At 42.6% G+C, this 19027-nt stretch overlaps 1 protein-coding gene across 3 annotated transcripts in view; it reads left to right on the forward strand.

The window, feature by feature from the left end:
- LOC106603666 (roundabout homolog 3) overlaps nucleotides 1–19027 on the forward strand; it is a 269644-nt gene that overhangs the window by 213062 nt on the left and 37555 nt on the right. For all 3 annotated transcript variants that reach the window (XM_082974681.1, XM_014197617.3, XM_082974682.1), the window contains exons 7-8: nucleotides 5239–5363; nucleotides 9844–10015. In XM_082974681.1, coding sequence (XP_082830807.1) covers nucleotides 5239–5363; nucleotides 9844–10015 — 297 coding nt within the window. The remainder of the gene's footprint in view (nucleotides 1–5238; nucleotides 5364–9843; nucleotides 10016–19027) is intronic.

Genomic DNA, 19027 nt, shown 5'->3' on the forward strand with positions numbered 1-19027 from the left:
CGCTGTGCCCTTTATGGCTAATTATTTATTGTAGCCATAGGCGATGTGTGAGTGAATGTGTCTCCTCAAATCAAGCATCGCCATTGTTATTCTCAAGTTGGAGCTTCGGAGGGGAAAAAGACCCAGTAAAAAAAACACTAAAACTAGCTGGGTTTGTGCTTAGTCAAGTTGTCTTAATCAAACCCCTTGTCTAGTGTGGACTGGATTTGTTTTGTTGATATTGTTGTTGATGTCACAGGCGTCGAAAGGATTAAAGAAAAACAGGCTGCCTAAGTATGGCTTCCAATCAGAGACAAGGAAAGACACCTGCCTCTGATTGGAAACCATACTCGGCCACACAAGGAAAATGAAACATAGAAACAGAAAACTAGAACAAATTCCCCTAGAAACAAACCAACCCCAAAACACACAAAACAACCCCCCTGCCATGCTCTGACCATTCTACTATGGCAAAATGACCCTTCTCACTGGTCAGGACGTGACAGTCGATATATCATCAAAGTGTGTTGTCTTTGTGTGTGTGCGCACAAGCCAAGGGTGAGGTAGCATAAGATGTGGTTATTACGCTGCGTTTCTGCACTATTTCAGTGCTTTTGTAACCGGTGCTGTACTGCACCGCTGTAACTCTGCATTGTGTGTGGTTGACTGAGACTATAGACGTGTGGACTTTGGAGATCAGGTAGTTTTAATCAAGCAGAATTCACTCTATGCATCCTGCATCTGCATCCAAAAGAAAATCAAACATTTGTAGAGCACATATGTTCTGCGAATCATCGCCTCTTTCTACAACAGATGCACAATACAAGGGACTGGGATCATTTGAGGAGCTAGCCATCGTTCACACATACAATAACCTGCTAATACCTTAGCTAGCTATTAACCACATGTTGAATTCAGAATGTTGACATCATCCTAAAAAGTACAATTACAAGTGCATCTTAACCTCTCTAGGGTCGGCGGGACGAAATCGTCCCACCTACGTAACAGCCAGTGGAATCCTGTGGCGCGTTATTCAAATACCTTAGAAATGCTATTACTTCAATTTCTCAAACATATGACTATTTTACACCATTTTAAAGACAAGACTCTCGTTAATCTAGCCACACTGTCCGATTTCAAAAAGGCTTTACAACGAAAGCAAAACATTAGATTATGTCAGCAGAGTACCCAGCCAGAAATAATCAGACACCCATTTTTCAAGCTAGCATATAATGTCACAAAAACCCAGAAGACAGCTAAATGCAGCACTAACCTTTGATGATCTTCATCAGATGACACACCTAGGACATTATGTTATACAATACATGCATGTTTTGTTCAATCAAGTTCATATTTATATCAAAAACCAGCTTTTTACATTAGCATGTGACGTTCAGAACTAGCATGCCCCCCGCAAACTTCCGGTGAAATTACAAAAAATTTACTAAATTACTCACGATAAATGTTCACAAAAAGCATAACAATTATTTTAAGAATTATAGATACAGAACTCCTCTATGCACTCGATATGTCCGATTTTAAAATAGCTTTTCGGTGAAAGCACATTTTGCAATATTCTCAGTAGATAGCCCGGCATCACAGGGCTAGCTATTTAGACACCCAGCAAGTTTAGCACTCACCAAAGTCAGATTTACTATAAGAAAAATGTTATTACCTTTGGTGTTCTTCGTCAGAATGCACTCCCAGGACTTCTACTTCAATAACAAATGTTGGTTTGGTCCCAAATAACCCATCTTTATATCCAAATAGCGGCGTTCAAGACACTATCCGAATGGTAAAGAAGGGTGACGAGCACGGCGCATTTCGTGACAAAAAATGTCTAAATATTCCATTACCGTACTTCGAAGCATGTCAACCGCTGTTTAAAATCAATTTTTATGGCATTTTTCTCATTAAAAAAGCGATAATATTCCGACCGGGAATCTGCGTTTAGGTAAAAAGACGAAAGAAAATAAAGCACGGGGTCGACTCGTGCACGCGCCTAAGCCCATTATCCTCTGATCGGCCACTTGCCAAACGCGCAAATGTGTTTCAGCCTGGGGCTGCCTCGATATCATTCAGCTTTTTCCCGGGCTCTGAGAGCCTATGGGAGCCGTAGGAAGTGTCACGTTACAGCAAAGATCCTCAGTCTTCAATAAACAGAGACAAGAAGAACAAGATCTTGTCAGAGAGGGCACTTCCTGTAAGGAATCTTCTCAGGTTTTTGCCTGCCATATGAGTTCTGTTATACTCACAGACACCATTCAAACAGTTTTAGAAACTTTAGGGTGTTTTCTATCCAAAGCCAATAATTATATGCATTTCTAGTTACTGGGCAGGAGTAGTAACCAGATTAAATCGGGTACGTTTTTTATCCGGCCGTGTCAATACTGCCCCCTACCCCCAACAGGTTAACAATACCATCCACTTATGAGTAACCTCTAAATATACAACATTATTCATGAACAAAACACTGTGTGTATGACTTTGTGCTTAAAAGAATCAAACTTTTCTGAAGACGACAGAAAAAGCGTGCCTACCTCTCATAGTGCATCAAAATGATTTGAGCACGAGCACGCAGGGCAAAACGTAAGTACACACTCTCCTACTCCCACGATGCAGGCATGCATAATAACAAATCAACATGACATATTAATATATGAACCTGGTGAAATTCACATAGTACTTTAACAACTGTTACACTTTCATCAACCGTGACAATGGGATTGAATCAATAGGAGCGCATGCCCCAGAGATAGCTACGTAGACAGGAAAGAGGGACACATTGATTGTTGTTTTCTGGTGTTACTTTTGTTTGCTAGCTAGCTAGCTCTTCTTCTGTCCAACAGCCCCTAGCCTAAATGACAGACAGTAGGGGATGTGTTTCAGATTTTACCTTGTTGACCTTTGGGGTCGGCATGTGGCGTCTCGTTTGACCCCTGAACACGACCCTCAGCGACCTCTGCCCGGGGTCTATTTTGTGGGTGATTTATCCGGTTGTTGACATGCCGACCACACCCGTCCCACTGTGCGAAGAGCGAGGGTGACAGGAAGAAGGGGTAGCTTTGTCTATGGGGCGTCGTTAGGGAAAAATGAAAGCTTGTGGTAGGCCTACACACTTCAGAAATAGAGCAACCATCCTGAAATAAACACACCTCTAAAGTGAAAATACACACAGGGCAGTTAACCAAAGGTGGTAGCTTTTCTGTTAGACTAACTGCTCCAGGTGGGTCGATAATGATTGCTGGGGTCTGGCTCCACTATTGGTTTGATGAATTGAAAGGAAATGAAAGCGGAGATAAATAGGATGCAACCCAAAGGCACTATTAATGTGCTCCGTCAGGACCTGTCTCTAACACTCTTTTCCTTTCTCTCTTTCTGCCTCTCACTCCCCCAACTCACTTGCTCTACCCCCTCTCCTTCTCTCTACCCCCTCTCCTTCTCTCTACCCATATTTCTCTCTACCCCATTTCTCTCTACCCCTCTCAAATCAAATCAAATGTATTTATATAGCCCTTCGTACATCAGCTGATATCTCAAAGTGCTGTACAGAAACCCAGCCTAAAACCCCAAACAGCAAGCAAAGCATGTGAAAGAAGCACGGTGGCTAGGAAAAACTCCCTAGGAAAAACTCCCTAGAAAGGCCAAAAACCTAGGAAGAAACCTAGAGAGGAACCAGGCTATGAGGGGTGGCCAGTCCTCTTCTGGCTGTGCAGGGTGGATATTATAACAGAACATGGTCAAGATGTTAAAATGTTCATAAATGACCAGCATGGTCAAATAATAATAATCATAGTAGTTGTCGAGGGTGCAACAAGCACGTCCGGTGAACAGGTCAGGGTTCCATAGCCGCAGGCAGAACAGTTGAAACTGGAGCAGCAGCACGGCCAGGTGGACTGGGGACAGCAAGGAGTCATCATACCAGGTAGTCCTGAGGCATGGTCCTCGGGCTCAGGTCCTCCGAGAGAAAGACAGAAAGAGAGAAAGAGAGAATTAGAGAGAGCATATTTAAATTCACACAGGACACCGGATAAGACAAGAGAAATACTCCAGATGTAACAGACTGACCCTAGCCCCCCGACACATAAACTACTGCAGCATAAATACTGGAGGCTGAGACAGGAGGGGTCAGAAGACACTGTGGCCCCATCCGATGATACCCCCGGACAGGGCCAAACAGGCAGGATATAACCCCACCCACTTTGCCAAAGCACAGCCCCCACACCACTAGAGGGATGTCTCCAACCACCAACTTACCGTCCTAAGACAAGGCCGAGTATAGCCCACAACGATCTCCGCCATGGCACAACCCAAGGGGGGGCGCCAACCCAGACAGGAAGACCACGTCAGTGACTCAACCCACTCAAGTGACGCACCCCTCCCATGGACGGCTCTCCTTCTCTCTACCCCTCCTCTCTACCCCTCCTTCTCTTTACCCCTTGGCCTTCATCTCTGTCTGCTCTCTAATTGAGAGTGAAAGTGAAATAAGAGAGGTGGATCAGCCAGGGAGATGAGAAATCAATTAGGCACTACAAGGGCAAAGGTGACATCATTACACATTCAGTCTCTCTGCAATAATAGACAATAGCTGGTTGTGTGATCAATGGCAATCAAGAAGCTGTGTGTGTGTGTGTGTGTGTGTGTGTGTGTGTGTGTGTGTGTGTGTGTGTGTGTGTGTGTGTGTGTGTGTGTGTGTGTGTGTGTGAGATTATGAGGATGAAGTTTCATTCTCCTCACCCCCATTGTATTATTTTCCTCCTTCAAAGACATCTGAATACAAGGATCTAGATCAAGAAGTGACCTCCAGATTTGTGCCCCAGTTTAAGGTGTACATGACTGGGTAGGATGTAGAGGGAGGGTGGGCTCCTCTATATGCACCACTGAGCATGCAGAAAGCCAAAGAACCCTAAATCCTTATTAAAAAAAAAATATCATCTTCAAATTATGTAAGTGTTAGATTGGTAGAGTTGTCAAAGTGGTGGTCTGTATTTTATTCACTCTAAACAGAGGTGTGTGTGTGTGTGTCCATAGTGTTTGTGAGCACAGGGGGCTCTGGTGGGCCTCTAAGCATTCCACACATGCACAGTGTCAATGGTGACAGCTTGGTGGACACACACACCGCTTGCAGACACACTCACAAGAAGACAGGATAGCAAGTGCACACCAAACACAGGCATGCACACACGCACGTGCACACACAAAGAAACACAACATGAACATATTTTGGATGTCCTAACATACTCTTCCCTCTCTCTGCAGTGCCCCCTCAGATTGTGGTTCGGCCCCGGGACCAGATCACAGCCCAGGGTCGCACTGTAAACTTCCTCTGTGGAACCAAGGGCAACCCTCCACCTGCCGTGTTCTGGCAGAAAGAAGGCAGCCAGGTAAGACACCCACCATAGAATACTGTATCAGGTCAACACAGTTGTTCTGTATACACCAATATGACCACTTCACTGTGGAAACTGATGTTCAGTCAGTGTGGTTCTGGCACAAAATGGCTGCCATGCCAATGGCAGGCCATTGGTCGAAAATGGGTCATTGATGAAAGAGGACAAAGGAGGCTGACATGAATTGTGCAGAGCATCAGACAGGCTACAGTTAGTCAACTAACAGTCCGATACAACATTGGTGACCCATTAAAGAATTTGAGTTTACACTACCATTCAAAAGTTTGGGGTCACTTAGAAATGTCCTTGTTTTTTAAAGAAAATAAAAAAATTTGTCCATTAAAATAACATCAAATTGATCAGAAATACAGTGTAGACATTGTTAATGTTGTAAATAGTACCCGCAAAACACCAGTCTCAACGTCAACAGTGAAGAGACGACTCCAGGATGCTGGCCTTCTAGGCAGAGTTGCAAAGAAAGAATAACAAAAGAAAGATTAAGATGGGCAAAAGAACACAGACACTGGACAGAGGAACTCTGCCTAGAAGGCCAGTATCCCATAGTCGCTTCTTCACTGTTCACTGATGTTGAGACTGGTGTTTTGCGGGTACTATTTAATGAAGCTGCCAGTTGAGGACTTGTGAGGCGTCTGTTTCTCAAACTAGACACTCTAATGTACTTGTCCTCTTGCTCAGTTGTGCACCGGGGCCTTCCACTCCTCTTTCTATTCTGGTTAGAGCCAGTTTGCGCTGTTCTGTGAAGGGAGTAGAACACAGCGTTGTACGAGATCTTCAGTTTCTTGGCAATTTCGCACATGGAATAGCTGTCATTTCTCAGAACAATAATAGACTGACGAGTTTCAGAAGAAAGTTCTTGTTTCTGGCCATTTTGAGCCTGTAATCGAACCCACAAATGCTGATGCTCCAGATACTCAACAAGTCTAAAGAAGGTCAGTTGTATTGCTTCTTTAATCAGAACAACAGTTTTCAGCTGTGCTAACGTAATTGCAAAAGGGTTTTCTAATGATCAATTAGCCTTTTAAAATAATAAACTTGGATTAGCTAATACAACGTGCCATTGGAACACAGGAGTGATGGTTGCTGATAATGGGCCTCTGTACGCCTATGTAGATATTCCATGAAAAATCAGCCCGTGTAAAGGTGTGGGTGTAGCTGGTGCAGAGGAGTCAGGCGCAGGACAGCAGAGATGAGTACCAAGCACATGTAGAAATACCAAGCCCACACAAAAGGACCGAAATACATAAAACAAACACGCACAAAAACCATGGGGAAAACAGAGGGTAAAAGAATGAACATGTAATTGGGGAATTGAAACCAGGTGTGTAAAACAAAGACAAAACAAATGGAAAATGAAAAGTGGATCGGCGATGGCTAGAAGGCCGGTGACGTCGACCGCCGAACACCGCCCGAACAAGGAGAGGGACCGACTTCAGTGGAAGTCGTGACAGCCCGTTTCCAGCTACAATAGTCATTTACAACATTAACAATGTCTACACTGTATTTCTGATAAATGTTATGTTATTTTAATGGACAAAAAATGTGCTTTACTTTCAAAAACAAGGAAATGTCTAAGTGACCCCAAACTTTTGAACGGTAGCGTATATTATAAGCTCATAGAAAGGGTAACAAATGTGTTATCCTTTCTATGAGTTTATAATGTAAACTCCAGCACGAAAGGTACTGTTTACTTGATCATGTCAACACGATGTAACAGCAGTTTACAGCATTTAAAATAAAATAGTTTTTCTTCCTCTCCCCCAGTCCACATAAACTGTTTTGCTTTATTTCCCATGAGCTTCACCCGAATACTCCCTAGTGGCTGAAATACAACTGTAATAAGCCCCTTACAACACCAGTATCACCAGCAGTACATTTACCGTTAATTCCCATAACTTCTAATCTACACTTGTTTGGTTACGGTATTTTCTGGTAATAATAATGATATATTGAATGCATTACAGTCTTACCGATGTCAATGTAGAAGTGGACATGTTGTTTGTAGAGCGCACAACCTAGGCTACACATGTTTATTTCATTCCATTTACAAGTTGTCAATTAATTCATTGTCTTTTGTTTGGAGCTCTCCTGTCAATCTTGAGTAAGGACACACACTTAATTACGTATAGAACTAGGCCTAGGCTACCTGGCCTGCTCGGAAATGTAGGCCTATAAATGTGCCCATTTGGGGATCTGATACTATTTCTGATACTATTTCTGATTGTCTTAACTCACCATGTGGAGATTCTCAAACTCATTTTTCTTTGCCTCAAACAGTCAGTAAACAGTATTTTTTCACATCCATTGAGACCGTCAATAGCTCCTCAACATAGCCTATTTGAAAAATCTGTCCAGCTCTTCCTTTCGATAGCCACTCAGCATGAAATGGAAAAAAACGTCATGCTCTGGTCGGGTGGAAACGTCATAAAATAGGCATAACTGATTACGTCTTATCCCTTGCACAAAAAGCCTACAGCGGTGTCTGTCTGTTTGGAGCTCATTGGCACAGGAAACTCTGAGGGCCCAGAATATTTGATACAATGTTGTTTGCAAGTTTGTTAGCACCAGCTTCTGGCTGACCAAGTTAATGGTTGATACAATGTTTCAAGTTACTTGCAGACAGGCCATGCGTAGCCAATGTGGTTTATAGGATTTTTATTTTTATCAGGATATTTTCTACCTGTGGGCTGCAATGTCTTTATTTGTTGGCTTTATGTAGGCTGTTTTTACACATTGGCAATGGCAATGGCAATAGAAGTTACTTTTAGATTTGTATCATTTTCATCTAGATAGTTTTGATTAATCACATGACATTGACTTTGAGATAGGAAGACCTTTTTATAAATATAATGCAACCGTTCCATGAAAATGTGCATATGAAAATCATAACTGTCATGCAGATTAGTAGAAATGGTACGATAACTTGGCACTCCAAATGGAAAAGGATGCCGACCACTGATGTAGCCTATTACTGGGAACTTCAGGCCAGCAGCAGCGGGAAGCAGGAGGAGCAGGATCGGAAACAGTTTTTTTTCTTCTGGTTAGGCTATATTGATCTCTGGCTCCCTCTTTAGTAATTTGTCCTCACACGCACATGTGCTCAAGCGCACACACACTTTTTGAGGCAGTGGGAGGTGAACCCTGGTGTTAGTCTATGGTGTAAATGTGCAATATACTTCTCATTTTAGAGCAGATCTCACCAGGAGTATATAGGCTCCTTAGGCAAGATAGAAAATAAGTATGTGTATGTCTCTGCGTGCGTGCGTGTCACTGTGAGAATCCAGAGAACTCTGTGAAGCATCACAGTCTGCGGCAGCATGCTGAAAGGCCTGGTGGGAGTGTGTGCGTGGGAGCCTGTAGCATCACTCTCAGGGACAGAAGGAGGGTGGGGGGGGGGGGGTGATGGAGAGAGAGATATGAAGAGAAGGTGGATAGAGGGAGAGAGTGGTTGGTATAGTGGGTAGAGGGAGAGGTAGAAACAGAAACAGAAAAGGGAAGATAGAAATGGATAGATGCTAATGTAAAAGAGGGGAGAGGAATGAGAAGTTGATGTAGAGAGCGAAGGATTGTATGTGGGAGTCGGAGATGCAGAGAGAGAGAGAGAACCCATTTGTAGCCCTGCCATGGCTGTGTTAGATAACACCAAACTGCCTGGCTCTAAATAGCACAACAGAGGGCTTCTCTTTGGTTTAACTAACTATTCCCACTATACCTTCCTCTATCCCTCTGCGCCTCTCTCCTCCCTCTTTCCCTCCCTCTAGCTCTCCCTTTGTGCCCCTGTGGCCCTCTTTTCTCCCTCTTCTTTGCCCTTTCCCTCTATTTTTTCCCTCCCTCTGTGCCCATCTTCTCCCTCTATCCCTCCCTCTATCCCTCTGTGCCTGTCTCCTCCCTCTCTCTATCCCTAAGCGCGACTGTGGCCCTCTCCCTTTTTCACTCTTTCTCTGCCTCTCACGCACACACGATTATCCCTTCATCTTTTACCTCTAGCCATGGGCTGTCCACCAACCAGCTTTAAGCCTCTTAGAGGACAGAGTCAAAGAGCACCGCACCCTTGCACCCCCCCCCCCCAAAAAAAAATATACACATACACATTACAGGCGACGAAAACCACACACACATACACTGCATGCATTTAGCAAACAGACATGCATGCACACACAGACATTCTCTCTCTCTCTCTCTTTCATGTGGCCTTTCAGATGGCTGAATTATCTTAAGTGTATCCACTGCTTCACACTTTCAAAATCCCACTGGCAAAATACTATTCAGTTTTACACAGCCAATTTCTATCAAGGTAGTTAATTGAGAACCAAATTACGTTCAAAATAATGTGATGTTATGATATGCTTTACCTGTTGTGTGACAACAGTTGTTGTGAAGTTTTGTCCCCTTGTGCTGACTGGTTTCAGCCTACTTGTTATGTGACAGTGTGTTGTGTCATTTCCTGCCTCCCCAGATCCTGCTGTTCCCCATCCAGGAAGCTGCCCAGTCGGGCCGGTTCTCTGTGTCTCTGAGCGGGGAACTGACCATCACAGACGTCCACAGTGAGGACTCGGGATACTACATCTGTCAGGCTATCTCTGTAGCTGGGAGCATCCTCACCAAGGCCCTGCTGGAGGTCGAGAGTGGTGAGTGTCTGTGGGAGGAACACAAACTCTAGAGGGCTTCACAGATCCACATATACCTGAGACCCGATCTGGGACCCAAGCGGGTCCGAATCCACATATACCCGTGGGGTGGCAGGTAGCCTAGTGTTTAAAGCGTTGGGCCAATAACCAAAAGGTTGCTGGATTGAATCCCCGAGCTGACAAGGTAAAAATCTGTTGTTGTGCCCCTGAACAAGGCGGTGAACAAGGCACTGTTCCCCGGTAGGCCGTCATTGTAAGTAAGAATATGTTCTTAACTGACTTGCCTAGTTAAATAAAGGTTAAATAAAAATCCAGAAGTCTAAATAATGTCACAGGTCTCAGAAGGATCTGATATTTTATTATTATTTAATTTTTTCACCTTTATTTAACCAGGTAGGCAAGTTGAGAACAAGTTCTCATTTACAACTGGGACCTGGCCAAGATAAAGCAAAGCAGTTCGACACATACAACAACACAGAGTTACACATGGAGTAAACAAACATACAAACAATAATACAGTAGAAAAACAAGTCCATATACAATGTGTGCAAATGAGGTGAGATAAGGGAGGTAAGGCAATAAATAGGCCATGGTGGCGAAGTAAATACAATATAGCAATTAAACACTGGAATGGTAGATGTGCAGTAGATGAATGTGCAAAGTAGAAATACTGGGGTGCAAAGGAGCAATATAAATAAATAAATACAGTAGGGTATGAGGTAGTTGTTTGGGCTATTTACAGATGGGTTATGTACAGGTGCAGTGATCTGTCAGCTGCTCTGACAGCTGGTGGTTAAAGCTTGTGAGGGAGATAAGTGTCTCCAGTTTCAGTGATTTTTGTAGTTCGTTCCAGTCATTGGCAGCAGAGAACTGGAAGGAGAGGCGGCCAAAGGAGGAATTGGCTTTGGGGGTGACCAGTGAGATATACCTGCTGGAGCGCATGCTACGGGTGGGTGCTGCTATGGTGACCAGCGAGCTGAGATAAGGCGGGGCTTTACCTAGCAGGGTCTTGTAGATGACCTGGAGCCAGTGGGTTTGGCGATGAGTATGAAGCGAGGGCCAGCCAACGAGAGCGTATAGGTCGCAGTGGTGGGTAGTATATGGGGCTTTGGTGACAAAACGGATGGCACTGTGATAGACTGCATCCAATTTGTTGAGTAGAGTGTTGGAGGCTATTTTGTAAATGACATCACCGAAGTCGAGGATCGGTAGGATGGTCAGTTTTACGAGGGTATGTTTGGCAGCATGAGTGAAGGATGCTTTGTTGCAAAAAAGGAAGTCAATTCTAGATTTAATTTTGGATTGGAGATGTTTGATGTGAGTCTGGAAGGAGAGTTTACAGTCTAACCAGACACCTAGGTATTTGTAGTTGTCCACATATTCTAAGTCAGAACCGTCCAGAGTAGTGATGCTGGACGGGAGGGCAGGTGCGGGCAGCGATCGGTTGAAGAGCAATATGATTGTCTCGGGTATGTGTAATTTTAACCGACTTGTCCGGAATGGCATGTACAGATCCGAACGCGATTGCTGCAGTAGAGACAAAGAGAGACATTTTATAATTTATGCAGCTGCTCTTGCTTTTCAAGAGAGAAGTGCGTGGCGCCTGTAGCTTGTTGTTGGCCAATCATAAAGTTCCTTCGGAAAGTATTCTGATGCCTTGACTTTTCCACATTTTGTTATAGCCATATTCTAGCCCTAACCCTAACCCCATAATGACAAAGCAAAAACAGGTTTTTAGAATTTTTTGCTAATTTAAAACTGAAATTTCACATTTACACAAGTATTCAGACCCTTTACTCAGTACTTTGTTGAAGCACCTTTGGCAGCAATTACATCATTGAGTCTTTTTGGGTATGACGCTACAAGTTTTGCACACCTGTATTTGGGAAGTTTCTCCCATTCTTCTCTGCAGATCCTCTCAAGCTCTGTCAGGTTGGATGGGGAGCGTTGCTGCACAGCAATTTTCAGGTCTCTCCAGAGATCTTCGATTGGGTTCAAGTCCGGGCTCTGGCTGGGCCACTCAAGGACAATCAGAGACTTGTCCCGAAGCCACTCCTGCATTGTCTTGGATGTGTGCTTTGGGTCATTGTCCTGTTGGAAGGGGAACCTTCACCCCAGTCTGAAGTCCTGAGCGCTCTGAGGCAGGTTTTGGTGGAGTGCTGCAGAGATGGTTGTCCTTCTGGAAGGTTCTTCCATCTCCACAGAGGAACTCTAGAGCTCTGTCAGAGTGACCATCGGGTTCTTGGTCACCTCCCTGACCAAGACCCTTAGCCCCCGATTGCTCAGTTTGGCTGAGCGGCCAGCTCTAGTAAGAGTCTTGGTGGTTCCAAACTTCTTCCATTTAAGAATGATGGAAGCCACTGTGTTCCTGGGAACCTTCAATGCGGCAGAATTTTTTTGGTACCCTTCTCCAGATCTGTGTCTCGACATAATCCTGTCTCGGAGCTCTACGGACAATTCCTTCGACCTCATGGCTTGGTTTTTGCTCTGACATGCACTGTCAACTGTGGGACCTTATATAGACAGGCGTGTGCCTTTCCAAATCATGTCCAATCAATTGAATTTACCACAGGTGGACTCCAATCAAGTTGTAGAAACATCTCAAGGATGATCAATGGAAACAGGATACACGTGAGCTCAATTTCGAGTCTCATAGCAATACTTATGTAAATAAGCTATGTGTTTTTTATTTTTAATACGTTTGTAAAACATTCTAAAAACCTCTTTAAACTTCGTCATTATGGGGTATTGTGTGGAGATTGCTGAAAAATATATATATTTAATCTATTTTAGAATAAGGCTGTAACATAACAAAATGTGGAGAAGTCAAGGGGTCTGAATACTTTCCAAAGGCACTGTAAGTTATCAAAGTGGCAATAGGCTAAAGAAATAGAGCCTCACTCCATGTGTGGCAAAAGTTAATAGATATCTAATCAATGGAAGATGAAATTAAATGACATAATTCAAAGTTATAGGAAAAGGATAGACTACAATGACCAATAGCCAACAGGGAGGCAGACTGCTACTTAATATTCTGAATGGAGTTGTTGTTATTTGTAACAGTAGGAAGAGAAAGTGCATGCACTGCAGCCTCAGTTAGCCTAGCTAGCTAACATTAGCTAGCTTAACTAGCTTCTCCTGGTTTGAAGCAGTCAAGACAGGTACTAAGTAATCCGCTTCTCCTGGTTTGATGCAGTTAAGACAGGTACTGCATAATCATATTTGATGATAAATAACTTTGGGAGCTATGGCAGCAAGTTGACTTGGTTAGTTGCTGTCTCTCCCTCCCTCCTCTCCATGTCACTTGCTCACAGTATGGCCCTTCTCCCCTGCCTGCTAGAGCAACACCTCTCTCCCTCCTCTCGAGTTTTATCAGCTCTGGTTTATAAAGTAGCTGAAATGTTTTCCTTTCTGTTGCTTTCTTCACTCGGATCAGACCGGGTCTGGATCCAAGCAGGTCTATACGGATAGGGTCTAGTTGTCCCTGGGTCCATTCGGAACAGGTCTCTATATAATAAAAAAATGTATGCCTATCGGGTCCGGGGGGGGGGGGGGGGGGTTCTGTACAGTACTCCAGCACTTTCGATTTGAAATGATACATTGACTATGAGGAAATGCAGATGTGGATGCTACCATGAATCCTGAATGAATCAATGAATAATGATGAGTGAGAAAGTTACAGATGCACAAATATCCTACCCCAAAATTCTAACCTCCCCTGTTATAGTAATGGTGAGAGGTTAGCATGTATTTGGAGTATCATATGTGCATCATTATTCATGATTCATTTAGAACCATCTGTTATCACGGTAGCATCCACATTACTATAGACGTGTTTAGAAACATATTATATTCTTATTCACCATAAAAGTGTCCTCAGAATGACACAATGCATAATTTTCCATACATATCTATTGGGTACAAAATAATCTGAAACACATCCTAAAACAAAAAGCAAATGCATCCAACAAGTTTGTAGAGTCACAAGCTTGATGTAATCATTGCGTGCTAGGAATATTGGACCAAATAATAAACGTTCTACTACTTTAATACACATAAGTGAATTTGTTCCAATACTTTTGGTCCATTAATATGGGGAGGGGGACTATTTACAAAAAGTGCTGTAATTTCTAAACGGTTCACCCGATATGAATGAAAATACATTCAAATTTAAGCGGACAGTCCACACTATAACCTTACCGTTATTGTATAATTTCAAATCCAAAGCGCTGGAGTACAGAGCCAAAAGAACAAAACATTTGTCACAGTCCCAATACTTTTGGAGCTTATTCTCCCTCCAGGATTCCGCAATTCTGCGATCGCATTTTGGTAAAATCAACAAATCCATGCATTTGCAAGGCCTTGCAAATTTGACCAATCAATGCACTACTTCCGCATAAAGCAGTCAAATCTTTACATTTACATTTTACATTTTTGTAATTTAGCAGAAACTCTTATCCAGGGCAACTTACAGTAAGTGCATTCATCTTAAGATAGGTAGGTGGGACAACCAAATGTCTCAGTCATAGTAAGTCAATTTTTCCTCAATAAAGTAGCTATCAGCAAAGTCAGAGCTAGTGGCGGGGAGTCAAGTGCGGGTGTTAGGAGTGGGTATTGTGGGATTATTTAAGATACTCTTTGAAGAGGTAGGGTTGTGTTTTTTGGAAGATGGGCAGGGACTCTGCTGTCCTAGCTTCAGGGGGAAGCTGGGGTCCCAGGACAGAGAAGAGCGTTGACTGGGCTGAGCGGGAGGTGCCCTCCCGTAGGGGTGGGAGCGCCAAGAGACCAGAGTTGGCAAATCATATCAATATTATCACATAAAACTGACACATCACCACAGTACAAAAAGAGGGCTCACAATTTCAACCAATCACTGCACATTTACTGCATAATATGGTTCAATCAAGCCACACGTCAACAAACTTTTTCCCTCGTCAGAGCATTTTCAGGACAAATTTGACAAAATCAGGGCATATTGCCATGCAAAATGTCAGATATAGGGTTGCAAAGGGAGATATAGGTTTGCAAACTTTCTAAGTTTACCAGTAAACTGCCAGAATTTTGGTATCTTTCAAGGATTTTCTGTAATCTATCAGAAGACATCTAGTGGCCCTTTTGGGTACTTTAGATTTTTACAGGTGTCTGTAATTAGCTCTGGCCCTCTGTGTGGCCTTATCAATGTAAAATATATGACATAATTAAATAAGATGATTTTAAAATAAAAAATCATTATCCTAATTATAAACCATCAACTTAGTGAATACCTTTGGTGTTTCATTTTTTAAATTTTACTAGGCAAGTCAGTTAAGAACAAATTCTTATTTTCAATGACGGCCTAGGAACAGTGCCTTGTTCGGGGCAGAACAACAGATTTTGTACCTTGTCAGCTCAGGGATTTGATCTTGCAACCTTTCAGTTACTAATAAATCCTTTATTATTACATGTTAATATGTATTTGTTGTCAATGTTTTGGTGTCAAACTAGTGGCAGTTGTGAATAAAAGTCAATATTTGGAAGTCACAGAGTTAATTGAAAATAATGCTTAAATGCTTTTTTCATTAATTAGGCTATTTTCTCATTAACCATATGGTCTATCTACTAGAAACTGATGGACAATATGGACACAGATATAAAAAATGAATACTATATATGCATTTTTTTTGTTAAAGTTATTAGAGTATAAATTACCAAATTTACAATAGATTGCCATCGATTTTTTGTTAATTAACACATTTACTGAAGATTCCCGGGACTTTGGTATATTACCAGTACCTTTGCAACCCTAGTCAGAATTGCCAAAAAATGTAGCATTTTGTTAATGCAAATATCCCAAGAAATCACCAGGAAATCCTGTAGGGATGATATACATTGATATATATTGTATATCATGATATACATGATCTATATTGTATAGCTGTTCATACACAAAAGTCTGGGACAGACACACACATGCTAAACACACACACAAATCAGGAAATCATGGCATGTTTTAATCTCCCACCTGCCTGAACATTGTCGTTAAAGAATGCATACCCACCGTCCCATAAATTCATAGGCCTCCAAAATAGTTGTTTGCACCGTCATAACCTCTTATTGTGTGTGTGTGTATCAGTTTGTTTGTGTGTGTATGTGTATGTATGCGTCAGAGGCTGATGGGAGGAGCTATTGGAGGGCTCCTTGTAATGGCTGGAATAGAATTAATGGAACCGAGACAAACGTGGTTTCCACATGTTTGTGTTTGATAGCATTACATTTATTCCATTCCAGCCATTACAATGAGCCCATCCTCCTATCGCTCCTCCCACCAGCCTTCACTGGTGTGTGTGTGAATGCGTGTGTGTGCTTGTGCATTCCTGTGTGAGTGAGTGTGAGCCAGTTTGTGTGTGTATGAAAGCTAATCTGTAAGGACAGAAACCTTGCGTGAGTTTCCCTGGAGTTAGTGATCCCTAGGGGGTAATCAACTATCGCACACACAGCCAGCTTCAATTAACCAATCTCCTAAACCCAACCCAGAGCCTTCCTCGTACAAACCCACATTCATATCCCATTACCATCGAACACGTTGGATGCATCCTAAATGGCACTGTATTTGTTTATAGTGCACTACATTTGAGCAGAGCCCTAGGTCAAATGTAGTGCACTATAAAGGGAAAAGAGTGCCATTTGGGATTTAGTCCGACAACCTAATAATCATTTTTTATGCTGACATATTTCATGGACTGGACCACCAGTAACCCCCCCCACACCCCCCACCCCCCGCCTCCCCCTCACCCTCCATCACTTCCTTCACAATTGTTTAAACCCAAATCAATTAAAGATTCTTCAAAGCCATCAAACATAAAAGATTGTCGCCCCCCCTCAGTCCCCCAAATGAACAAACAGCAGGAGGTAACGCAAGACGTAATCAAAAAGGACAAGTCAGAATGGCGCTATGCAAATTAACCTCGCCGGGAACACATGCTCCCCTCGTCCCGCCGTGCCAAATAAGGAAGGGGATAAACTGCATTTGTGCTCCATGTCTGTCTCAAAGCACTGTACCTTAGCTAGAATATTGTAGCTTAGCATACAGACAACAACCTAAGTGTACATTATGCTTACAGCTCAAGGGTAAATATTTGTTTCACATTTTCCCTTTGTCATAGTTCAGCCATAGTGTTTAAGTTCATAAACCAACAATATCACTAGCTATGTCTTCAGCAAAAAATGCATTTCTGGGTCCCATAGAAAGATATTTGTCTCATGATGATACAATAAGACTGTAGTTTTGATATACGTTTTTAGGTACATTTTGTGTTAATAATTTGTTTTGGCAACATTGGCTGGGGTACAATCACGCAAAACACACAATTTAAAAAACTTGAAATACGACTAAATGTCATTGAGCAGACTTCATGTCAATAGACTACACACTGAAAATGAGGTACAGTGGTACTTAAGTGACGTTGAAACTGTATGTTGTTCTGTAAGATGTCAGCACACACACAGTAATGTTTACATGATGGTGTACACACAGACGTACAGAGTTGGCATAGACAGACACATATATGTCCATTGGCTTGCCTCTGTTTGCAGGGCAATGGTGGTTTAGTGAGCCTATAGCCAGGGCCTGTGCTTCACTACAGGATGGACAGTCTATGGAGGGATGGGATTTAGTGCCAAGGGGCAAGGCGTACACTATTGATGTAAATTGCATACTGTACTACTTGCGTTCTATATTGCTCAATAAGAGTCAATGCAGAGTGCCAATGCAATTAAAACGATAATTATACTGTTCATCTGTGGACACTGTTCACTATTCAGGCACAGGCCCACACACATAAACACTCAAGCACACAAACACTCCGCACCTCCTTCCCATATTACAGCCTCTATGAAGGTAGATTGACATGTATCCACTTACGCCATATGGCTATTTAGCACACAAAACAAAGCCACATAGTACCAATGCTCCTTATAGCACACATCACTGCACTCTATACTCCTCTGTAAACTGGTTATCTCTGTATACCCGTCGCAAGACCCACTGATTGATGCTTATTTATAAAACCCTCCTAGGCCCCCCCTCCCCCCTATCTGAGATATCTACTGCAGCCCTTATCCTCCACATACAACACTTGTTCTGCCAGTCACATTCTGTTAAAGGTCCCCAAAGCACATACATCCCAGGGTTGCTCCTCTTTCCAGTTCGCTGCAGCTAGCGACTGGAACGAGCTGCAACAAACACTCAAACTGGACAGTTTTATCTCAATCTCTTCATTCAAAGACTCAATCATGGACACTCTTACTGACAGTTGTGGCTGCTTTGCGGGATGTATTGTTGTCTGTACCTTCTTGACCTTTGTGCTGGTGTCTGTACCCAATAATGTTTGTACCATGTTTTGTGCTGCTACCATGTTGTGTTTCTACCATGTTGTTGTCACTACCATGCTGTGTTGTCATGTGTTGCTGCCTTGCTATGTTGTCTTAGGTCTCTCTTTATGTGGTGTTGTGTTGTCTCTCTTGTCGTGATGTGTGTTTTGTCCTATATTTTTATATTTTTTTTATCCCCCGTCCCCGCAGGAGGCCTTTAGCCTTTTGGTAGGCCGTCATTGTAAATAAGAATTTGTTCTTAACTGACTTGCCTAGTTAAATAAAGGTTAAATAAACAAATAAAATAAATGGTATGTGATGTGGCAAATGCAGGAATTGTGTCCACAATCCTAGTGGTATGTTGTGAATTATTATGTTTCCTTTCCAATATGTTTTTTCATAAAAGTATCCCCTTGGCCTCTTGGAATGGAGTCCAATATCTCAAACCCAATTTCAGCATGTACTGTAAACAATCCCAGCAGTCCAATGTCCTTGGTTTTACCACTAGAACTGTTAGATACATTGGAGAGGGAATGGTAAATGCCAAAATAATTGATTCGTCAATGACATATTCATGGTCCTCCGCCTCCCTCACGCCACTCGACACAAAAAGAGTTTTCCAGGTCTACTCAAATAAATATTAAATTATTGAGCGATACTTTG

The sequence above is a fragment of the Salmo salar genome, chromosome 04 (genome assembly GCF_965601325.2).
Source record: "Salmo salar chromosome 04, fSalSal1, whole genome shotgun sequence".
Taxonomy (NCBI): Eukaryota; Metazoa; Chordata; class Actinopteri; order Salmoniformes; family Salmonidae; genus Salmo; species Salmo salar.